The 23,099-nt window shown below is 56.5% G+C and overlaps 1 protein-coding gene across 1 annotated transcript in view; it reads right to left on the bottom strand.

Annotated features, from left to right (window-relative positions):
- Nucleotides 1-217: 217 nt before the first annotated feature.
- CMIP (c-Maf inducing protein) overlaps nt 218-23,099 on the bottom strand; it is a 231,058-nt gene continuing 208,176 nt past the window's right edge. The window contains 11 exon segments of the mRNA XM_055307156.1: nt 218-2,178; nt 4,583-4,653; nt 6,120-6,225; nt 7,087-7,233; nt 8,314-8,361; nt 9,053-9,193; nt 10,762-10,878; nt 13,068-13,175; nt 15,615-15,663; nt 15,956-15,982; nt 17,159-17,224. Of these exon segments, the coding sequence (XP_055163131.1) occupies nt 2,125-2,178; nt 4,583-4,653; nt 6,120-6,225; nt 7,087-7,233; nt 8,314-8,361; nt 9,053-9,193; nt 10,762-10,878; nt 13,068-13,175; nt 15,615-15,663; nt 15,956-15,982; nt 17,159-17,224 (934 nt within the window). The 3' untranslated portion in view covers nt 218-2,124.

The raw sequence follows: 23,099 nt of genomic DNA, 5'->3' as shown, positions 1-23,099 counted from the left end.
GTGCTACTGGCATCTAGCTGGCCGAGGCCAGGGACACCGCATGACATCCTAGGATGCACAGAATGGCCTCGCTACAAAGCGGGGTCTGGCCCCGAATGTCAACAGCGCCGAGGGTGAGGAGCCCTGGCCGCTGCGGAGTCCTGACCTTGGCCTAGGTCTCGTCCCCAGCCCATCCCCACCGAAAGGCTCCCTTGAAGCCACACAGAAAGGCCAGATGTCAATGAGTCACTTACAGTTTATTTTTGCCTGAAAGTATTTCACATCTCTGAACACAGCTACGTGACAGTAGTATTAACCATCAGGAAAAGCAACAGTGCGAAGGGGAAAGGTGGCATGTCTTGGTTCTTTTTTTTTTTTTTTCCTTTTTTAAAGTTTTTTGTTTGTTTGTTTGTTTTTGCTTCTGCTTCTTCCTGCACCAGAGTGCTGTAAAGTATGGGACCAGAGGGGAGAGAATAAAACCAAACAACGGAAAACAACAACAACAGAAAACAACAGAACACGGAACGGAACACACTCACACGCACACACAAAATAAAACCTGGCACGGGAAATGAAGTAAGAATGAAACCCAATTTCTTTTTTTTTCCTTTTTTAAAAAAATGAGGGCATAGTCGGGGGGGTAATAAAGTCTACCTAGCAAAGTATAAAACGACAAAAGCATGGTTTCCATTGAATAAGATTAAATATATATAAAACAATTACATTGACTGGGGGGTTAGGTCTGGAGGTGCCAGAGGGGGCGGTATTTGTGCTGAACCAACAGAAAAGGGGGCTTGGGGGGAGAGGGGACCCCAAGGAAACCATGGAAGGGCTGTTCTGTACAGTGAGGGCTCGTTAAGAAAAAGCCAACTGTTTACAAAATAAACGGAGGTTGGTGTGTCTTGGGGACAGGGGTGGGGACAGAAGGGGCGTCTGTGCTGCAGTGGTCACATTCATGGGGGGGGGTGGGCAGTCAGGCTGGTGGAGGCGACGTCTCTCTCTTCTCCCAGGAGACCATGCAAAGAAGCGGGCATGCATGAGGAGACCACGCGAAGCACAGGATGGCGGGGAGGCCATGGGCCAGTCTCAGTCGGGACAGGGTGGCTGAGGCCTCCGGAGATGGGAGCTCTCCGGGGCAGGGGGCAGGGGGGACAGGTCAGCACCCCCAAATGTGTACAAGGGGGCTGAGGGAAAGCTGGGGCCTGGCAGGAGCAAGACTACAACGTGGGGACCCCACTTCTCCCCCCCAGCCTGACCCCCACCCAAGAGCAAGTTGGAGACACTGGGAGGTGGAGATGCACAGTGGGGGAGGGTGGGCGGACGGACGGACGGACGGACGGCCGAGCAGTGGCATACGGAATCCGTTACAAAAAAGCAATTCATTTTCCAAGGAGTTTTTTTTTTTTTTTGTCTGTTTCCTTTAAAAAAATAACAATAATACTAGCACTACCCCAACAGCTGACTGGTTTATACAGTACTACAGGCCAGGGGCGGGCGGGGCGGGAGGGCGGAGGCGGGGAGGGGCAAAGACTCCATAAATAAGAGGCAGGTCCCAGACCCGCAATTTGTCAACATTTCTTAAATAGGCGCATTATTTAAATCTTATGTACAACGAGAATCACTTTGCATAGCAATGGCGAGGACACAGGATGGTGTGCGATGACATGTCTGGGTTTTCTCCTCCCAGTGGTGGGGGGGGCTCTCGGCGGAGCCTCTGAGGAAGGACGCGTCCTTCCTTGGCCCGTGAGGCCCATCGAGGTCGTGTGACAGTGGTGGCATCAGGGTTGACTTTTCCCACACAGCGTTAAACACGAAGGCAAAGAAAATCCACAAAGGGTCCCCCCTCCCCGAGCCCCCCGCCCCCCCACCCCCTCCCCCGACCCGCTGATGCTCCTCTGGTTGCTACAAAGTCCATTTTAGACCAGGTCAAGGTTTCCAATTACGAAGCTAAAAGAATTAGGCGGGGCTGGGCGTGTTTGCGGCCCCCCTCCCCACCCCCTCCCCCCTCCGCCCTCCGCCCCCAGAAAGACTCCCCCATCTAGCTCACAGCCGGGGTGCTGGGGGTGGGCCCCAGGACCGGCGCTCTAGGCTATTAGTCAAGAATCGTGTGTGGCAGCTGCGGACTCCTTCCTGCCGGGCGGAGGTTCACCAGGCTTCCGTGTAGCGGACGTCCACCTCCTTCAGGTTGGGCAGCTTGGCCTGTGGGGCAGCAAGGAGGAGCCTGGCTCGCCCGCCTCAGCGGCCCGGCCGCCGGCGGCTCCCTGGGTGACCTCGGTGAGGACGCGGCATGTGGGGTGGGCCCCGGGGATGGCGGGCGACAGCTGCAGGGGACCCCACGCCCCCCTCTCCTCCGGGAGGCTGTGCATCCCTGGCGCTGCAGGCCGGAAGCCTGGGGTGAGAGCCCAGGCCCGCCTTGTGCTGGCCACGCGAGCTGCGCAGAGCCCCCCCCTCGCCTCCGGGAGCCTCGGGCATCGTCTGTGGAGCCATGTGATCCAGTCCCCCGGCTCCCAGGACCCAGGACGGTGCTAAGGACAGAATGCCTGGCGGACAGCACGGCCTGCCCGACCCCCGACCCCCGTGGCGTGCTCTGCCGATGGGGACTATTCTCTCTTCCTCCTGCTGACAGGCCATCACTGCCAGCCACCGGGCAGGCGAGTGGGGTGGATCACGTGCGCAGGCGAGTGGGGTGGGATCACCGTGCGGGCAGGTACTTGGGGTGGCTGCGATTCTTCCCCCTGGGTCCCCCTCCTCCGATCCCACCTGCTGTTGCTCAGAGCCACTTCCTGCTCCTCTCCATCCCTGCTACGAGACACAGCTCCTCCCTTCCTTCTTTTACGAAGCCTTCCTCGCACAGAGCCGGCTACTTGCTCTCTCCCTCCACTCCCTCCCTTCCACTTTCCGGGTGCACCATGACCTGCCAGTGTGCACAGTGCTCCTTTCCCAGGCCTGGTAGAGCTTACTGACTGGGGGGCTGCAGTCACCCGTGCGGCACTCAAAAAGCCTTTAAGCCAACCCCTCGGAACCAGGAGACTGCGGCACAGGGATCTAGGTTTGCAGGTTCTCCTGAAAGATGGGAAGCTCTGCATGGCCTCGCTCTTGCCTGGTGCAGAGTGCAGGCCCCTCCCTAGAGGCAGGGAGGCCACCTCTAGGCTGGTCCTATCCCTGCAGCACAGAGGCTAGGCCTCACTGGCCAGGACCCGCAAGTTGGCGCCACGTGTCTCTCAAATGAGTGAAAGTGGCTTTCCTCCACAAGTGGCCAACTACATACACTCTTTGGCTGCTTGGGTGCCGTGTCTGGATCTGTGCTTCTTCAACTTTCAGGGGCATAGCAATCCTTGGCAGTGGGGTCAAAATGCCCACAGGGCCTGGACAGAAGGCCCTGAAGTCTGCGTCGGTGACAAGCCTGAGCGAGGTCTGAACCCCCCCGGGATGGGCACTCAGGCCGGCTGCACCCCTGCCCCTGCTTCACGGGCTCCTCGGGACCCTGTGGACAGCTCTGCCTCGCACACTCACTTCTTACGCCCTCCTTTTGTGAAGGCTCTTCTGCCCTAGTAAGCAGGGCTGGCTGTCCCCTGTGCCCTCCCTGCTAGTCCCTGAGCCCTGTCCTGCCCGGGTTACTGCATTCCGCAGGGACCTGGCACATAGTAGGTGCTTTGGAAGTAGCTGTGGGTCTGGCTGAGCTGGAGGTGGAAGCTGAGGTGTGTGTGTGTGGGGGGGTTCCTGCTGGTGAGGATTCCCTCCCAGGGGCTTCCAGCGTGTGAAGGTGCCAATGTACTCATGATTCCATCTGGCCGCCTGGCCCAGCCCCTCCGTCCTTGGCACTGGCTATCTGCAGCCCCACTCACGCCTTCTGGGGCAGATGGTACGGAGCCCAGGGGGATGGGGGCAGGCTGCTGAAGGCCCAGCTCCACTAATGCCCAAGGCCTGTTTTACAAACAAAATGCGCCCTGCCTTTCCCCACTCGGATCTGCTTTCCTTTCCCCAATTTTATCTTGCCAACCTAGCCCAGGCTGCCGGTCCAGGCTCTTATCATGTGTGACTGCACCAGCCCCATAAATGTTCTTCCTGTTTCTACTCTTGCTTGCACCACCTCCCGCCCCCGTAAAAAATCAGTTTTCCTGGTAACAGCCAGAACAAGCTTTTACAAGTATAACTCACTACAGTGCTTAGAGCCTCTGAAAGCTTTCTACTGGATGAGGTCCAGAGCCCTTCTGTGACCTGTGACCTACGAGGCCTCATTCAGTCTGGCCCCAGTCTATTCTCTCTTACTTTCTAGTCACATCTGCCACAAAGTCTACTCATGCCAACCCTTTCTGCCCCAGGACTTTGGCGCTTGCCTTTCCTCTCACCCTTTGCATCTGTGGCTTATCTTTTAGGTCTCATTTATAGGGCCTCTACTTCAAAGGGACCATTCCCTGCTGGCTTCCTCTTTATCACTCCTTTCAACCTGCCATTATTCGATTTACTGCCTTAAGTAAGCAGGTGTAACAGCCTTTCCTGCCGGAGAATAAGCTCCATGAGGGTGAAGTGCCAGTGTCTCGATGCTGGAGATGGACGGATGGATGGATGGATGGATGGGGGGGGCGGGGCAGGGATGGATTACCTTCAGATCCTCATAGGTGTCAGCCGAGAGCTTGGTGCTGTTCATGTTCAAGCTGCAGAGACTCTTCATGGCTGCATAAGGACAGACAGACACAGTCGTGAAGTCGGTGAGACCTCCACAAGGGCAGCTGCAGGTACTGGACAGTCAAGTTGGGGGCAATGACTGCTGGGGTCCAGGCCCCCGTTTAGGAGATGGGGTGGAAAAGTAGAGTTTCAGGGGCACAGCCAGGGGGTCTGTTTCAGGCAGGCGCTGGTCTGGACCTCTGTTCTGTCCCTGCCCTCTAAGCCTCCCTCCCTTCTGGTCCCTCTGTCACCTCCACTGCCTGTACCCCGAATGTCCCCAGAGCTTGCCTGCCACACTGTACACTGGCCCCCGTGGACTAGGTCTGGCCCGTCCCCCAGGGGAACTCTGGATGCTCTCCTGGTGGAGCTGACCCAGGCCGCAACTTCCTGAGGGCAGTTCTCAAACTTCAGTTTAGTCAGGAGCTGCTCATTAGAGATGTGATGCTCTGCGCCAGGGACTGTGTGACTCCAATGACAGTGTCCAAGGAGCACATTTGTAGAGAAATGTCTCCAAACCTCATCTTCCTGCCCTCCACTACTCCTGTCTCCTGCTCCCACCCTTCCCAAGCCATCTGGAATTTGCCAACAACCTTGCAGGAGCCATGGCCACGGCCTAGCAAACCCCTGTGGGCCAATCCCTACGTATGTGTCTTGTACACCCAGATCCAGTCGCCTCTCTAGGAAGCCTTCTATTCCTCCCAGCCAAGGCATGGGGCCTCTGGTCTAAATCAGTGGGTCAGAAATGGGAACTGCAGATTCTCAGGCTCAGCACCCAAGAGTTTTAGTCTGAGAGATTAGGGTTGGGGTACAGGAATCAGCATTTCTGGGTTCCCTGGGGGTCTGTGTGTGTGTACGTGTATTGAGATCTTTTTTTATTTTAGAGCAAGAGAGAGTACGTGCATGTGTGAGTGTGGACGGGGTGCAGAGGGAGAGAATCCCAAGCAGACTCCCCACTGAGCACAGAGCCCAATGTGGGGCTCATCCCATTACCCATGAGATCATAACCTGAGAAGAAAACCAAGAGTTGGATGTTCAACCAACTGGGCCATGCAGGCGCCCCTTGTGGCTACTTCTGCTAGGGCAACGCTTCTCAAACGTGAACAGTGTGCGGGAATCCCATGGGCATCTTGTTAAAATGCAGTTTCTGAGACAGGAAGGCTGGGGCGTGACCTGAGAATTCACGCCTCTAACCCCAAGTGATGGCTGCTGCTGGTCAGGGGAGCCGGGCAGCAATGTCCTAGAGCACTCGCCTTGAACTTGATTTCTCAGGCAAGTATCTGGAGGGTACGAGTACTCATTTTTCCCTTTTCTTCTAGAATACAAGCTCCCTGAGGTCAGGGATATTTCCCTCCTGTTCTGTTCTGAGGACGGTGCCTGGCACACAGCAGGTGCTCAGTGAACATGTGAATGATCTCGAGCACGTGTGAACGACGCAGCCCTCACCCCCTGCTCCCAGCGGCCCCCTCAGTACTCACAGCTGAGGGCCAGCAGGCCGGCGTCGGTGACGGGCGTCTCGCACAGGTTCAGCACCTGGAGCATGGTGAGGTGTTCCGACAGGAGCCGCAGGCCGGCGTCTCCAAACTGTGGAGCACAGAACCTCTCAGCCCTGGGGATCGAGAGGTCTCCCCAAGGCACCCAGGGAAATGACCTTGAGGCTGGGGAAGCAGTGGAGGAAGGTCATGGGGACACAGCCTCCACGCCCTGGGGCTCTGGGCTGCTCTCACTTCTCTCCAAAGACTCCAATCTTCTCCCGACCTGGGTTCGAGTCCAGCTGCTGCTGGTGGGATGGGGGCCAGGCAAGGCCATTCCCAGGAGTCCTGCTGTCTGTCCAGGGCTTTGAACTCAGTGGCTCTGGCTACAAGTGGAGGCCAAGGCAGCTCTTCCCTGGGCAGGACAGTGGGGTGGGGCAGGATTGGAAGGCAGACTGCCAGGAGCACCCTGGTTTCTCTTCTGTAAAACGAGGGCGCCAGTGGGGCCTACACATCACAGGTGTAGTATGGAGCCACATGCACTGATCCACGTCAGATGCTCAATAGCGCAAACGATCCTGAGCGTGGGCAGTATGCATGCGTGTGCTGTGGTGGTTATTACAACAAAAAGACCTGTCAGCTGCCCCTGCGCCCCCCTGGCAGCTGTGTGAGACTGGCCCACCTCTCAGCCCTGCCTCTCAGCGCTTCTAAGACTTTGCCCAGCACATCCCTGCCCTGGGCCTCAGCAATTCCAATTGTGAGATGGGCCTCTGGGCTTCATGAGACCCTAAACCTCCTCTGGCCTAGGGAATGGGTGCTGAGCTGGGGAGGGGGTGAGGTAATCAGGGGATGGGGCCATGGGCTCTGGGCAGGAAGGCCAGCCGTGGAGGGTGCAGAGCAGGTACAGAGCAGGGGTGCATGGGGGCATGATGTGGGGGCGGGGCCGAGCAGGGTGTAGGCAGGCGGTGTGCACCTGAGTGGACCACAGGTTCAGCTGCTTGAGAGAAGGCAGTTTGATGAGGTGCTCAGCGCAGGCACTGGTTACGTTGGTGAAGGCCAGACTGAGGTTCTCCAGGTTCCCGAAAGAGCCAGAACTCAGCAAACGAGCCAAGTCGGCGTCCTGCAAACAGACGGGCAGGTGGGGTCTCGGGGAAGGCCTGGGGTTGCCAGCAGCTCCTGAGACCCCTTCACATCCCCTCCCCACCCCTCTTCCCTTGCCCTGCCGAGAGCTGTAGCTGCGGGCAACGAATCCCCAAGGGGTGGGGTGATGGTGTGCCTCAGGGGCTTGGACTGAGGGGGCCGCCGGGGAGGGAGGGGCTGCCTCCACGTCCCTGTGGGTGGTGGAGAAAGCCTCCAGTACTGTGACTCACACCCTGAGTCACTGACTGGGGTGTTCTGAGGCCATGTCCCTCCCACGTACATGTGTACCTGGCCGACTCACCCTCCCAGGCAGCAGCTTGTGCCCATTTCCCACCTGCAAATACTGAGGCCACCCGACTCCAAGGCTTGTGTGGTCACTGCATGTGTGATCATTAAACCGTGAGGTCACCAAGGGTAATATCTGCTCTCCCTTCCACCTCAGTGACTGAATCCTTGAGTTTTAACCATCATGTGGCTGCCCTGAAGGCTAATCTCCCAGCCAGGTGCGGCCATGTGCTGAATCCGGACCATGGTATATAGGGAAATGTGTCCACTAGGACTTTCAGAATATCCTTAGAGGGAAGGGGCACGGTCTCCTTTGCTCTTCCTCCTTTTGCTGGCTTGAATGGAGACATGACGGCTAGAGCTTGAGCAGCCTTTTTGGACCATGAGGTTAAAGTCTCATGCCAAGGACAGTGGAGCAGCAGGACACAAGGAATTAAGATTCCGGAAGACTTGTAAATGGGGGTGGATAGAAGCATAGCTTCATAGTGTTGTGATGATAAAATGAACTCATGGCCCAGTATCTGGCACGTATATACTCCATGTATATTAGCTATTATTACTAACTGGTAACATAATAACATTAACATCAACACATCAACAATAATCTTTATCATGTTTGGTTTCCTGCAACCTGGTTCCCTCCTGGAAAAGCTGGCCTGTCAAGGACTATGTTGTCCTTGTTCACCTCTACCAGACACTCTGCTGTTCCCCAGCGGGGAGGCCCAATCACCTTCTTCCTCCCACCCCGCCCCGCAGGAAAATGAAACCAACTCACTGTGGACTTGGAGGGCAGTGTTAGCCTGGTGGGCCCGCCTTTCCTTTGCTGCAACAGAAGCAGACTGATCAAGACCCATCCTTTCCCCTGAGCTTCCACCATGCATACCCCTCCTTGTTAACATCACACAGTGCCATTTTCATCTCCGGGTGGGTGCTAGAAGGCAACATGGCAGTCTTGGTCTCGGGGCAGGCCCTGAGACCAGGTTGGGGTGTAGGTGGTTTATCAGAGAGGGGATCCCAAGAAACACCACCAGGGAAGTGAGACAGCAATGCCCCTTGAGGAAGAGAGTGTTAGCGTACAGCTACTACTGGGGGTCTCTGGGTCATGTCTCAGACATGTGCCCCCTGCACAGAGAGGGAGCTGAGGTATTTACACACCCTCCCCCACCAGCCATGTGTGAGAGCGGCCCCAGGGGCCCAGGGTGGTGAGTTCACTGCCACTTTGAGGTCCAGCCCTGGTGCCCTTGAAGAGGGGCCTAAGGGATGTAGATGACTCTGGGGGTGTGAATGTACTCTTGGCCAGGCCCCCTAGGAGCTGTGTGACTCTGGGCCAATGACTTGACCTCTCTGTGATCATCTGGAAAAGTGGCAGGTGGTAGTCCTGACTTCTCAGGGTCTGGAGGAGGACTAGCTGGAATACAGGCCCAGGCAGTCCTGGACTCTGCCCTGCTGTGTCTCAGCTATGCTCCCTCTGGCTGGCCCAGCTCTTGAGCTGCAGAGCTGGGCTGTGGACTCACCAATTCCTTCAGCTCCCGCTGCCGGTCACATAGCTGCTCGTACATGCGCTTGCCCACGCCTGTGCTCTCCAGGGTTGAGATGATCTGCAGCTGGGTGTCATTGTTGTCGATGATGTTGTATTCCAGCATCAGGCACAGGATCTGCTCGAGAGCAGGGCAGGCGCCTTACAGCCAGCCTGAGACTCCAGGCAGGGCTGCTCCTTATAGGTACAGGGGGCCAAACCCTCCTTCTGGGCCATCAGCCCCACACTCCAGGGGACAGGGGTCTATGGATCAGCTCAGCATGCTCTGTGTATCCTAAAATCTCATCCTGAAAGCGAGCACCCAATGTATTCCCTCTCTGCATTTCTGCCTGCGTGACATTGGGCTGATCACCAGCTGCAGCTTCCCATCCATACAATGGGAACGTTCGTGTACACCCAGCTGAGCACAGAGCAGGCCCTTGGCAAATGCACGAAGGAAGGATACGTGCTAGGGCCTGATGGGTTGGTAGAGAGCCCAGAAGACAGGACACCTCTCCATCCCTGGTTTTCTTCCCTTTGCCTGGCACATGGCTGGTGCTCAAGACATGCTTGCTGAATTAAACTGAAGCCCTGGAAACATCTGCCACACTGTCCTGGAGCCTCAGGCAGCTGCCCTGCCCTACTGCCCGGGATTCACATGCAGGCAGTCCTGCCTCGAGATCCCCTCTCCAAGGACTCCTCCCTTTCCAAGCAGAGCCCACTGGGCCTAGGCCCTCACGGCATGGCTCACCTGCCTCTTGGCTCCCTGCTCACCCCTGTCCCTGCAAGTCCCCTGAAAACCACTTGGACAAACCTCCAAGATCCTTAGTGGGGCCTCTGGGCACCTAGTAGGCTCTTCAGGCACATGCACTCAAATCCCCAACCTCTTGCCCCTTGACTCCACCATCCTGGCCTCCCCCTGTCCTTCCACCACACCTCTTCCTACTGCAGGGCTGGCAAGTGCTGCCCTGGCCTGGATGCTCTACTCCTGCCTTCTTGTTAACACGCTGGCCTCCAAATCTCACTGTAGCACCCCCTGGCGGGGAAGAAGCTCTAGGGCTCAAATTCTTCCCACTAAGAGGTGTTCTCATCTCCATTCCCTTAACTTTGGGCTGGCATTTCTCATGGATAGAATTTGGCAAAGTAACACCGGCTGACTTTGGAGGTGCGTTAGGAACAGCGATACAGATCGTGCAGTCTGCCTCTGGACAGTAGGTCTGGGGGCCTCAGGAGGACATAGAGAGGAACTGGGCCAGGTGTGTGTTTCCACTCCCTGGTGAGTGGAAATGCTGCTGCCCCGGGCTGCTGTGTGGAGAGGTCTGGATTCCCAGATGCTCCAAGCTCCCCATGAGAGACCCAGAGTAAGAACTTGTCCGCTGAGCCCAGTCACCCCAAGATCTGTGAGCCAATGAATGAGTATCATGGCTTTAAGCCCCCGTTGGAGTGGTCTGCTACACAGCAACAGACAATGGGGCAGACATGTTCCTTGATCCCTTGGGTCAACACAGAACACAAGTGAAATGGATAAATTGAGGAAGGCCGCATGCTCCCTCGAGGCTCAGGGTGGGCCGAGGCTACATCCACCTCATCTGCTGCTGTGCTCCCAGCTGCTGTCACAGCTCTGGGCTCCTGCAAGGCGCTCAGTCAACAAGGATGAAGGACAGGACGAGACAGCAGCCTCGCCAGGGCCTTGGGTTAGCTCCTTACCTCGACCATGGTCTGATTCCCCCTCAGGGCCAGGAGCATGCAGGGTCCCAGCTTGTTTTCCGCCAGGGAGAGCAGGAATTTTTTGGTCTTGTAACAGGAGCCCATGAGGATGTGCACCTGTGAAGAGAGAAGGCCGAATCAAGAGCGGTGGCCACCGCGGGGCTGTGGCCGGAGATGCCTGCTTTTGGGATGCCAGAAAGATTCCCAAACCAGAAGACCCATCCCATATCCTATCTGGACACTAGATCTGAAAGGGTCCTCAGACCCCTCCCCACAGAGTGATTCAGAAGATCCCCCTGCCCCCCTGACACGGGACTCCGAGGACATGGTGCTATGTGAAGCAAGCCAGTCACAAAGGACACCTCCTGCAGGATTCCACGCACCGGAGGGGCCTGGAGCAGCAGACTCAGAGGCAGGAAGTGGAGTGGTGGTTGCCAGGGCAGGCAGGGGGCGGGGAGTTAGTGTTTAGGGGTACAGGGCCACCCCCTGCGGGACAGAGAATGATAGGGAGCCTCGCCTCCCCCTTCTCAAACTCTCTGGGAGCTCCAAAGGTGCTGAGTGATCACCTGCCCCAGAAATCCAGGAATTGGCAAATTCTGCTCCACCTGGCTTTACAAGCAGGGCAGCCATTAAGAAAACTGTGTTTCTTTTTGGCGTATCTGGAGATGGCGCCCAAGGGCAGGGGGCCCCAACCAACAGGGCGAGGCGGGGGGGGGGGGGGGGGGGGGCAAACACTCCATGTGCCCTTCCCCCAACTTGGTGTGAGAACAAACACCCTTCCATGGTTGGAGACGGCAGCCTCATCACGGGGACCGCTCCTGTGCCCTGCGTCTCCATGGAAACGATGCACTGCCATCCCAGGGGCTGCCTGCTTCCTCTTCCATGTATATTTTTTCCGCTCCATCATTAACAACTCTGGCACACAGACGCAATCTCTCAGGCTGGGAAGCGGCCAGCTCCCCGACTTCTCTCGCACACTGAGTCCCCACATCGAGGGGTGGGAGATGACTGGCTGGCTGTTGCCATGGTAAAGCTGTGACATCAGGGCAACCCTCATGAGAGGTGGGGGGGGGGGGTGCAGGCGGGCAGAGGCCAGCATCTCCAGGACGTACAGGGCACTTGAGAGGGGCTTGTCAGGCAGCGGGTGAGGAGTGGAGGGCCAGTGCGTGAGGAAGAGGCTCTAAAAATAAGTCCCTTTCAAGAAAGGTTCCAGAGGCAGCGCTGGATTTGTTGTCACTGAGGAGAGCTTTGTGAGCTGCTGGCCCCGCAGCAGAGACGAGACCAACCGCAGCCCTCACCTCTGAGCAGGCTGTGTGCTAGGCCCTGGCTGGGCACCCTGCACCCACTGTCGCATTCAAGTGCAAGGTGAGCCCAAGAAGCCAACACGCCACTTCCTGGCTCACAGACGAGGAGGCGAAGCCCACGGTGGGCCAGTTACCGGCCCACGTCATCAGGCGAGTGCATAGCAAGGCTGCCATCCGAATCTCTTTTCTCGGGGTGGGGAACATGCATGGAGCCAGAGCTCAGTTGGTGATGTCAGCAAACAGGACAGCTGGGGTCTCCAGCCACTGGGAGGAGAGTCTGCCCCCTTCAGGAGATGGACACGCTGCCACTGGCAGGAGGGTTGGCTCTGGACAGCGTGGTTTGGGTCCAGGGAGGGATGTGGAGGCCGAAGGCCTGTGTGACCTCGGGCAGGCCCCCACACCTCCCTAGGCTGCTTCAACATGGGTGTGCTTCAGGGGTCAGGCTGAAGATGAAGAAACGGTGCATGTGGGATATGCGGCACAAAGAAAGTACTGGAAGTCACCAAGGGTGCAGTTACTGGTTTGGTAACCTCAGATCTGTCACCTCCAAGGTGAGACGATCATCCTGCCCTTGGCTTCTCACTGCAAAGGTCACGGAGACTGGTGGATCTGCAGTGGCCTTCTAGAATCCCTGTGCAGGTCAAGCCCTCAGTGGCCTGAACGCTGTCACTAGAGTGAGCTGTGTGAGCTTGGGCGGTGAGCACCTCGGGATTCAGTGGCCTTGTCTGTGAGGTGGGTAACGCCATCACCTCCTCACGGAGCTGAGTGGGACCAAGTGAGAGCAGGGACTCCAAGCCCTTCGCTGGGCACCCGCTCAGGCAAGAAATAAGGAAGTGACACCTCATGGTCACCTTCAGCACCACCCTCTTCTTCAGTTTCGGGGCAGTCTGGACATTCCCAGGCTGGCTACGGCTGGATGGGGGCAGTTCTCGCTCCCCTCCTCCAGGGAGGCCAACCCAGGGCCTGCCCACAGCGCCCCCTGAGGGGTCCCGCCCTACATACCATGCTGGCAAACAGCTCCCCATCATCGTCGCAGGCCACCCCTCCGGGGCTGTAGAGCTGAAACCAGCCGTCTTTGCCGGCCCGCACGCTCAGCAGGCACGAGTGCACCTGCGGCAGAGGAGGAACACGGTGGTCAGCTCCTGGGGGGCTCTACATGCAAACATTAAAGGCTCCAACAAGTCCAGCAGTTAAGAAACCTGGTTAACTTCTAGTCCAGTGACTCTCACCTCCTACTAAATACCACGGAAGGCCTTTTGGGAAAAATTGTGGCATCCATCAACTGGGCACCTCCAGCCACTCACCATCAGCTCTGCGGGACAAAGGGCCAGGCCTGGCTTGGTCAGTTGCCCTGGATCGAAGCAAATCTGCAGCCAACTCAGGGCGGGGGGGAGAGGTTCAAAGCAATTGCCCAGGCTCAGTCCCCTTTTCTCTTGTGCCTTTCTCGGGGGGCAGTGGGGAGCTCTTCTTTCTCCCTTCTCTCTCTGCATCTCTAACTCCTCTCTCCTGCTCTCTGCCCTCAGCTCCCTCTGAACTTGTCTGCTCACTCTCATGGCATCCGCCTCCTCTCTGTCTCTGTGCCTCTCCCTGGAGGCTCTCTGTCCAGGCAGGGCCAGTTTCGTGCACAAGCACAGCTCTCTCCACCGGTGGGTCTCAACCACCCTCCCAGAGTTCTGTGTGTCAGTGTGTGGGTGGGCATGTGTGTGTCCGTGGGCAAACGTGTGCGTAAGGAATTCCACATCCACCCTGGCCCCTCCTATAACTGCAGAGAGAGAGAGAGAGAGAGAGAGAAAACCAGAGGAAGACAAAGACCTTTACTTCTTCCCCTCCTCCCTTTCCTCAGAAGAGCACTGAGATGTGCCTGATCGTTTCCTTCAGGAGTGAAGGACAATTTGCTGCCAAAAGCCACTTACTCACAGATATTCAATTGATCACAACCCACACATAAGTAAACAGAAAACAGAGGCGGTGGGGCTTTGATTTTTCCCTCTGAGTTGGAAGGATATCAAACGCTAATTTGTCTACTTCAAAGAAATGAGGAACCAAGAGTATGAAACTCTATTCAGCAAATATATCAAACAATTTATAGCTCTGGCTTCTTCAGGAGGGAGAAGGTGGGAGGCGAGAGCGAGGAAGAGAAACAGAATCAAAGGAGAAGCAGCAGGAGCCTGGCGAGGGGCCTGCTGGGGGCAGGGCCTCCTCCCCCGAGGCCCCAGGACCGGCCCCTTGCTCCCCAGTCCCGGGGCCGTGGTCGGTACCAGGCTTGGGAAGCTCCCTCCCAGCACTTGGCTCGCCTCTCCGCTCTGGGAAGCAGCTGGGACCACTTATTTGTCAGTTTCAAAGTTTGTGTTTGGAATAGAGGCTCACTTTCCAGGGGAATTCTGAGAATCCGTCTTCACACGCAGTGAAGGATGGTGTAGACCAGCACCGTGATTCGACCACTTAAGAGCTCCCTATCTGCCACTTTTGCCTCTTCCCACTGTACCTGAGGACCATTTTTGGAATCAGGGTTGAGAATCAAGGTGTTTTAAAACTTGATCCTTCTAGAACTGGTTTACAGTGGGGCCTGAAGAGAGTATACTCTGGCTCCACTGAGGGGAAGAAACAATTTCCTCCTCTGTCGATCCTTAACCGCCTGCTCTGCTGGGGGTACACGTGTCCTGTCTGTCCCCACCTGGGAGCCAGGGCCCCTCACACCCCCGGCTCCATGCCCATGGAGAAGGGGGGTGTGAGCTCCTCTTCGTCCTGCTCATTCCTGCAGCCCTGTCGGGCCCAGTGCGTCTGCTGCAGAGCTGGCCACTGAACACACTCTGGAGCCACACTCCCTGGGCTTGAATCCTGCCTTGGCCAGGTACTAGCTGTGTGGACCATGGGGACGTCCCTCAGCTTCAGGGTTCCCAATGCTAAAAGGAGGGTGCTTCTGATGTAGGATGGGGTGATGAGAGAACATACTCGTGCTGGTGGGATGGATTTGAGGAGAAAATGCACGTGCCTGATGCAGGGTGAAGCACCTAATCCAGGCCAGCTACTGCTACGCTGATACAGCGGATGGCGGAACCCAGGCCACGCTGAGTCCTGGCTCACACAGCCTCCGGGGGTGGGGGGTGGGGGGAAGCTGAGCTCTCCCTGAAGCCCAGATACTGGAGGGACAGAGCGGCCCCTCAGGGAGGCTCTCAGCCACCATGTTCAGGAATGAAACTCTGCTCAGATCCCAGCTCACATGTCTCCCCTGGTTTGCTGATTCTCAGAACAGCAGGTGTAAGGAGGATCTGGCGCTATGTTGGAGCTGGCTGGGAAGCCCTGTGCCGGCCTGCCCCTAAAGCAGGGCCCATGCTCCAAGAAGAAACTGCCAGCTGGTGAGAAACCACCTCTGGTTAGCCTGGGCTTCCAGTAAAGGACAGACATCTCAGGCCAGGCTTACTCCCCCCACATCATGAGGGGGTGGCTGTGTTTATGCACAAGGCACAGAGCCTTCGTCAACTGTTATGAATGCCCGTGGTAGACGAGGAGGCCCTGACAGGTGCCTTCGAGAGGGGAGGGAGCCCTCACCTCTTGTCGTGGGTCTTCGGCGAACCTCTGAATCACGTACTTCAGTTCCCTGAAACATATGGGGTGGGGGCAGAGTCATTCCCTGGGCCCTGGTTTGCGAGGACCGTGAAGGGGGCTGAGGGGAGGCCTGGGGAGCCTGGTCGAGTGGGTGGGGTCAGGAGACGCCCGGACAGGCCTGGACACGTGCTGCAGAACTTCCAGGAGGGGCCACGGTTGCCTCCCGGGATGCATGTGAGTGAGCATGAACGGGCTGGACGGAGGGCCGGCCGCTGGGGGACGGCCTCGGGAGGGAGGACGTTCACACCGCAAGGAGGTAGTGAGGGCGTTGCCCAAATACTCACTTGGTGAACTTCTCATGGGCGAGAGCTCTGTAACAAAAACAGAGGGAAGACTGCAGTTAGTGGGGTGCTTTTGAAGCCACAATGATCCTGAGATCTTCCTCTGGGAGCGGTGAGGCTTTGTCTGATCCGAAGAGTGAGAAGGAAGCTGAGAATGAAACACGGACATCTCGTCCCTACTTGGAACTGTACAACAACGGCCTCCTTTGAGGGGGCAGAGCTAGTAGGAAGGGGAACAGAGGGAGCCCCCCAGCCCCCAGGGCCCGCACCTGCAACAGCGCCCATGACCCAGACTCCTCTACGACTGCAGCCGTGCTAATTACGGCCCTGAAGCAGTGGGGCGTCTGGGGACCGTTCTCCAGGTGAATTGCATCATGGGCCAACTGTCACGTGTGTCCCCGGGGCCATGGGGACGGCGGCTGCGGCCCATGACGCCACCGCTCTTTGGAGACGGCGTGGCTCTCAGGAGTCAGATTTCTCCGGTCTCGAGTCCTGGGGGCCCCAGGGACCAGCCGGGCCAGCAAATGGGGCAATTACCGGGTGTAATGTCCCCCCTTGGAGAGCCGCATCTCATAAACACAGGCTCGCTAATGGGCTCCTGAGAGAGCCCCGAGCCACCTCCTGAGGCCTGGCTTCTCCACATCTGTCAAAACAGAGGCCTGGCGGCATTTTAGGGCCTGGTTATTCAGACAAAGCCTTCTCCTCAGGCCATTAGCCACCAGAGAGTTTTCTCCCTATTTTCCTCGGATCAATTCAGTATTGAGAGGAGGGCTGGCAAGAGAGAGATGGGGGGCCCATCTCTGACCCAAGTCGCTGTGGAACACCAGCGAATAATCATAATGGGCATGACGAGAGAGCATTCAGCATATCACGGGATGGCACAGAAAACGACTCCACGTGCCCGCTCTTGTGTCTTTCACCGTGGCCACCGGAGAGCACAGGCACGTAGTCCTGGTCTCCTCTGAAGCATATCAAAGTCGCTAACTTCGTGGCATGAAGGCTCAGTGGGGAGGGCTTTGTGTGCCTTCCTACTCAGTGCGTCCTGTAATGCTGCAGTGAGGTAATCTCCCTGTCTTTCTGAGGGGGGTGGAGGTGTCCCCAGGGGTCCCACAGCTGAAGACCGACCTCTCCATCTCCCACTACTGTCCCTGGTGTCCCCGGGGTGATCTGTGGACCACTGAGGGCAGAGACGGGGATGGGACTTACTCTTTGGGGAATGGAATGGGTTGAAGCAAGCTGGCCAGGGACGGTCTCCAGTCATCGTAGTCCGACCTAGAGAGAGAAGGAGTGACAGTCAGGCTTGGACTGGATCAGGAGAGGTTTACCGTGTGCTGTCACAGATGGCCCGAGATAGGGCGAGCGTCTGGCAGAGACTCCCATGGCACCTCCTGCTTCCAGGGAGCTGGGAAGACAAGCAGCTGGTATCTATGGGCCTGACAGGACCTGTCCAGAGATTTCCTTATGGCAGCTGAAGGGGCCAGCCCTCCAGCTCCCTGGGGTTTCATCCCACCTCACCCCTGTACCCAGGTTGCCAGATCGTTGCTCCTTCCGGCTTTGGAATTATCAGATCGAAACCCTAACCCTAGCACCTTACAGCGTGCCTGTGTTTAGAGACACACATGCGATGAAGGTAAAACAAGACCATCAGGGTGGGCCCTAACCCAGTGTGCCTAGCATCCTAACGTGGAGAGGAGACAAGGACACACACACACACACACACACACACACACACACACAGGGAAGCAGACCCTGTAAGGTCACAGGAAGAAGGCCCAGGAGAGAAGCCTCAGAGGAAACTGCCCCTGCCTACTGCCCACTCCATGATTATTTCAGACTTCCGGCCTCCAGAACTGCCAGAAAACAAATTTCTGTTGCCGAAGCCACCTGGCTGTGCGGCCACCCAAGCTGACCAGCAAAGGAGGCTTATGTTGGGAATCCAAAGGCATTCTCATTTTTTACCAGAACTGAGGAGCAAATTTATAGGCTGATTCATAAAAAATAAAAATCACATGCTATTTATTTGCAGTTTGGGTCAACCCTCCTGATTTATCAGATACTTCTACTGTTATGTCCAGATAACAACTTTTTTTTTAATAATCCTAATTTTTTTAAATTTTTATTTATTTATGAGAGAGAGAGAGAGAGAGAGAGAGAGAGAGAGAGAGAGAGAGAGAGGCAAAGACACAGGCAGAGGGAGAAGCAGGCTCCATGCACCGGGAGCCCGACGTGGGATTCGATCCCGGGTCTCCAGGATCGCGCCCTGGGCCAAAGGCAGGCGCTAAACCGCTGCGCCACCCAGGGATCCCCATATAACAACTCTTTAACAAAACAGTCACGGCTAATGACAGTAATAACAACGGTGACAGTAACAGTAACGGAAAAAAAACCCAGCAGCTGCAACTGTGCCAGCACGCTATACATGCGTGGCATCGCACCAAGACCTTTACCTCTGTTTGTTTAGTCTTCACAGGGAAGTAAATGAGATGGGCCTTATTCAACAGATGGGGAAACTGAGGCCCAGAGAGGTTAACTGTGCGAGTTAACACAGCTGTGGTGGATGAGAGATCAAATCCAGGCTTGGCAGTTGCCACCTCTGACAGACGGCAGCTGAGGCCTCAGGTGGAACCAGGCACCGAAGGGTCCTGCCCCTACCCTGGCCCGGGACCGGTTGCTCGAGAACAGAGACGTTAGCATGAACAACAGTGACAGCTGCGATGTGCCGAGCACTCACTGCGTGTCGGGGCCTGCTGAGACCACGGGATCAGCCTGTGTTCCAGACGGGGAGCAGTTAAGTAACCAGCAAAGTGGCTACAGAGAGAGGTCCCAGGAAGCGAAGCAACAGCTCCTGGAGGCCGCTGTGGAGTCAGCAGGGCCCCCACCCTGCCCCCCAACACACTTGTACCAACTGCCCCCAGGAGGTCAGGAGCAGGAACATGCAGGGCATGGGATGGATGGGCCTTTACTAGACACTAGAGCAGCCACACGTGCCCCAGGTAATACTCACAGACACCCTGCAAGGTGCCAGTTATGACAACCCATTTTGCAGAAGAAAAACAAGGCCCATAGATGTTTCATATTTGTACAAGTCACCAACTGGTACCTTGGATTTGACCTCAAATGCCTCTGTTGGAAAGCAAATCCAGAGGTAGCCAGTGCTCACCGACTGTCCTAAGCCAACCAGGCACCTCTGAGGTCCCAGTACTTTAACCCACATACTAGGAGTGAGGCCACTGGAGCGGCCCCGCCCCCACCCCCACTGCAGACTGCCCGGGTGCCCAGGTGCACACACACCATGCTTGAAGCAGCCCCAGGAGGGGCCGCATCTTATCTCTGCACCTGCCAGGTTGGGCACCAGGCCAGGCAGATGGCTGGTGCCCAGAAGAGGCCTGTTGATCTGCAGACCCAGCACACACTAGGGAGCTGCAACCAGGGTCTGGGGTTCACTTGCACATGGAAGAGGATGTTGATGAGTGGAACAGCATGTGTCCTCAGTAGCTGCAAGCTCTAACATGCAGTCTGACCTGGATCCTGTCTTAGTTGGGGTAGGAAGCTGGATTCTGAGAGGAGGGTGTATTTGAAGCACTCATCCAATGGCCTGTGTTGAGGGGGAAGCTACAGTCAGATCCCTACTGTATCTGGCACTGCCCACAGGAGGGGCCCGACACTGCCTGGACTGGCCTGGGCTGAGGAAAGGACCCAGACCTGAATCGTGGGCCTATGGCCCTGGGGCTCCTTTGCATTTAGAATCCAGTGTTTCTTAAGCTTCTTACCACTATCTGGTGGTGTTCCTCTGCCTCCTGCCCCAAGGAGATTTCTCGACATTTGTCTCTGACTGTTCTCCCAATATGCTGTGTATCTGTTTATGTGCTGTATGTCTGTCTGTCTACATTATAGGCACCTTGAGCATCCCGAAAGCCTGCGATGAGCCTTAGGTGTCAACCACCAAACACTCAGTCTTCACATTAATGGGGCCAGGCTGGCTCTAGAACTCCCCAGACCTCCCAACAAGGTCAGGACAGCTGCCGAAGGTCACAGAGCTAATAGGAGGGGAAGTTGGACTCTGAGCACGGGGCCCGATCTCTAGCCTCACATGGCACTTCTTGGATGGTTTAGAAGCCAGATGGCTGAGAACCTCCTTTCTCCTGCTGTGGTGGGTGTGGGTAACACCAGGGACAAGCAGGGCAGGTGAGGGGGTGGACACAGGAAATGGGGACAGGGTGGTTCCCAGGGCTTAGGGCAGCTGCTTTGCCGTGGCAGACATACAATGGACACGCAGCAGAACTGGAAGCCGACTTGACAGCTGCTGCCTGAACCAGAGCTCTAAGCTGCCCTGTGGACAAGATGCTTCCTCCCAGCACATGCTTTCCTCCTGCTTCCCAGGACTTTTCTGCATGATGTGGGGAGAATGCTGCCCTACCCACATGATGGAAGCTGATACACCAGCCAGAGGGCAGGTGCACCATGTGAGCCTTGAGAAGCCAGGAGTCCCCAGCACACTGGCCTGGATCAGGCAGGCCTTGCCCTGATAGCTGCATGTCCAGCAGCACGCAACCTGAATGCCAGCCCCCTTGGGCCACAAGCCAGACAACAGTGTGGTGGCTCCCTGCGCTGGGGGCATCAGGTTCTGGCAATGCTCCCAGGACTTGGTTCAGTTCCACCAGCATAGCCACTCTCCTCTCCAGGTCTGTGTGTTTGGAATCTGTTTCAGCCAGTCCTCGTCTGACAGGGTGTCCGAACTCCTAAACAATTCCTGTCCCTGCAGCAAACCACTGGTGTTCACTGGGGAGCTGTGGCATCTGGCTGGGGCAGGTCTTTACCAAGCAGCACTGTCCCGGGTGATGCGTGACACTTCCTGTGTCCACCACCCAGTGCCTGCCTCTACGTTCTGGTTATGCTGGCCAGTTTTTAGGACAACCCAAAATCTGTCCGCATTTTCCCTGGAGGCCCCTGAGGGATGAAGCATCTTTTGGCTCACTTCCAGCCCAATAAGACCTCTTGCAAAATGCATGTGTTTGCAAAAGATCAAGTAATCAGATTTGAGCTGGTCAGAAGCCCATGCCCTTGCCTGTGGCGCCTCCTGTGTCTCTGCAGCTTCCCACACTCCATCCCACTAGGCAGGGCAATGTCGTCGGTACTCAGGTTCAGGGGAACTAGGAAGGAGGTCAGTTGGGACTCCTGGCACTTAGCACAGAGCTTAGCCCAGTGGACATGTACGGCTAGCGTCTGATAGAGGAATGCTGGAATAAATGTGTGAACTGCACACAGCTTGCAGGTTCAGAGGAGGACTCCAAACTCCTAGAGACCCAAACCCACTCGGTCTTGCTTCTGAGTCCACATTCTTTCCGTTGTACCACCCAGCCTGGGCCTCACAGGCCTGTGCTGGGAAGAGTTTTCCTTTTTAAGGGTCTCCAGGGAACTTCTTGGGGCTTATGTTACTTTTCGAAGGTGTCAGATTCTAATGATGCACAGGCCTTCTTGTGGGCACGAAACTAATCAGGGACTATGTGCTGGGCTGGGCTGCCCACGCTCTGGGGAGCGGCAGGGCCTGCCCTGGTGGATGGGCCAGGCCCAGGCTTTAAGTGTGGCTTCTTTGGTCCCCACAACGCTGTTAAGACCCCCTCCCCCAATTCCATATTAAATTCTCTGTTTTTTCCTTTTTACACACATCTCTCAGCAGGGAGTGTTCCTGTTGGTAACAGCTACACACTTCCACCAAGAACCAGCACCGGGCCAGCAGTGGAAAGGCCCTCTGTCATGACACCCATTGTACAGACAAGAAAACCGAATCTCAGGAGCCAAGAAGGCTGCCCCAGTTACACAGCCGGTGAAGTGAGATGGCCACAAGTCCTCAATTCTCAGACAGCACACGTGTCGTGCAATCTGAATGTGCACTGAATGCCATATTTGGGCTTTTTTCCTCTCAAAGTGCTGCTGTTAAATCAAGGATGCATCTCACTCCCAACAGTATCTCGAAATAGAGGAAACACCGTTATAACCAGAAACTGTAGTAACTCCCACTTGCCCAGTATCTGTGCCTGCGAGCCGTCTACACTGCGCTGGCGCCCAGGGAATGTCCACCTCATGCTCGTGCCCAGAGGCAGCTGTGGCTCAGAGAGGACCGGTAACTCACCCCAGGCCACAAGCCACTCATGGCATCCATGGCCCCGGATGCAGCATCTGGCTCTGAATCTGTGCTTTTTCCTCCAACCACTGGAGCTGCTGGGGTTTGTGAGTCCGATGTGTCTGAGGGCCTCATGTTGGCCAGCGACACAAGCAAGCATCAGTGTTAGGGAAGGGGGCGGGGCTAGGAGAATTTATCAGGTCCCAGTTGTGTTCTCAGCCTCCCCTCTGCCAAGTGAAAAAGGCTTCCAACACATATAAGCCTGTTGTGGAGACCCTCGGGCAGGGGTGAGGTGCTACTCGGGGCAGTGGTCAGGAATCCACCCGGCTCCTGCTGGCCAGCCCTGGACCGGGCACCTGACCCGCCACTCCTCCCCCCCAACACCCTGGCATCTGGGCCATGTGGGCAATGGGAGCAGACCGGGAGAACAGAATCGCATTCGTGAGCGTGTTTACGAAGCAGGAAAAAAAATATGTGTCAACTGCATGATGAAGCACAAGCTCTCAGTGTGTAATGAGAAATGTGAGTTGGGGCGTAAGCCAGCAGAAGGCCTGGGAGTTGCAGGTGTTTATGGAGAACAGCTGGAGGAAGGAAGGGGGCTGGGGCAAGGCACAGGCCATGGCTGCCCTGTCCCTTGGAGGGCCGATCGCCGCTCCTGGGAGAAAGTGGGGGCTGCCCCTTGCTTTAAAGAAAATGACTGTGTTCTCAAAAACGCCCTCTGAGCGTGTGTGCCTAGCGGTGTGTGTGCATGCACCTGTGTATCCGTTTGTGCAAGTATGTGTGTATGTGTATACCATAGGCCTTGGTTTTCCAGCTCCCAGTCCAGGTCAGCAGCTCACCAGGCAACTGACAGGTGTCTCCACCCTGTAGCCCACCAGTGCACTCTTGGCAACACCACGTTCACCAGAGAGGCTGAGCACAGGCTGCATAGCCAAGCAACAACAGAGGGACTCGGTGAAAGTCCGGCAATACCAACCAGTCCCGGGAGCCAGGCATACCCCTGGATCGAGGGGCCCTTGTGCCAGG

This window comes from Nyctereutes procyonoides, unplaced genomic scaffold (genome assembly GCF_905146905.1).
Source record: "Nyctereutes procyonoides isolate TBG_1078 unplaced genomic scaffold, NYPRO_anot_genome, whole genome shotgun sequence".
In the NCBI taxonomy this organism is placed as follows: Eukaryota; Metazoa; Chordata; class Mammalia; order Carnivora; family Canidae; genus Nyctereutes; species Nyctereutes procyonoides.
This window is presented reverse-complemented; position numbering and strand designations above follow the sequence as displayed.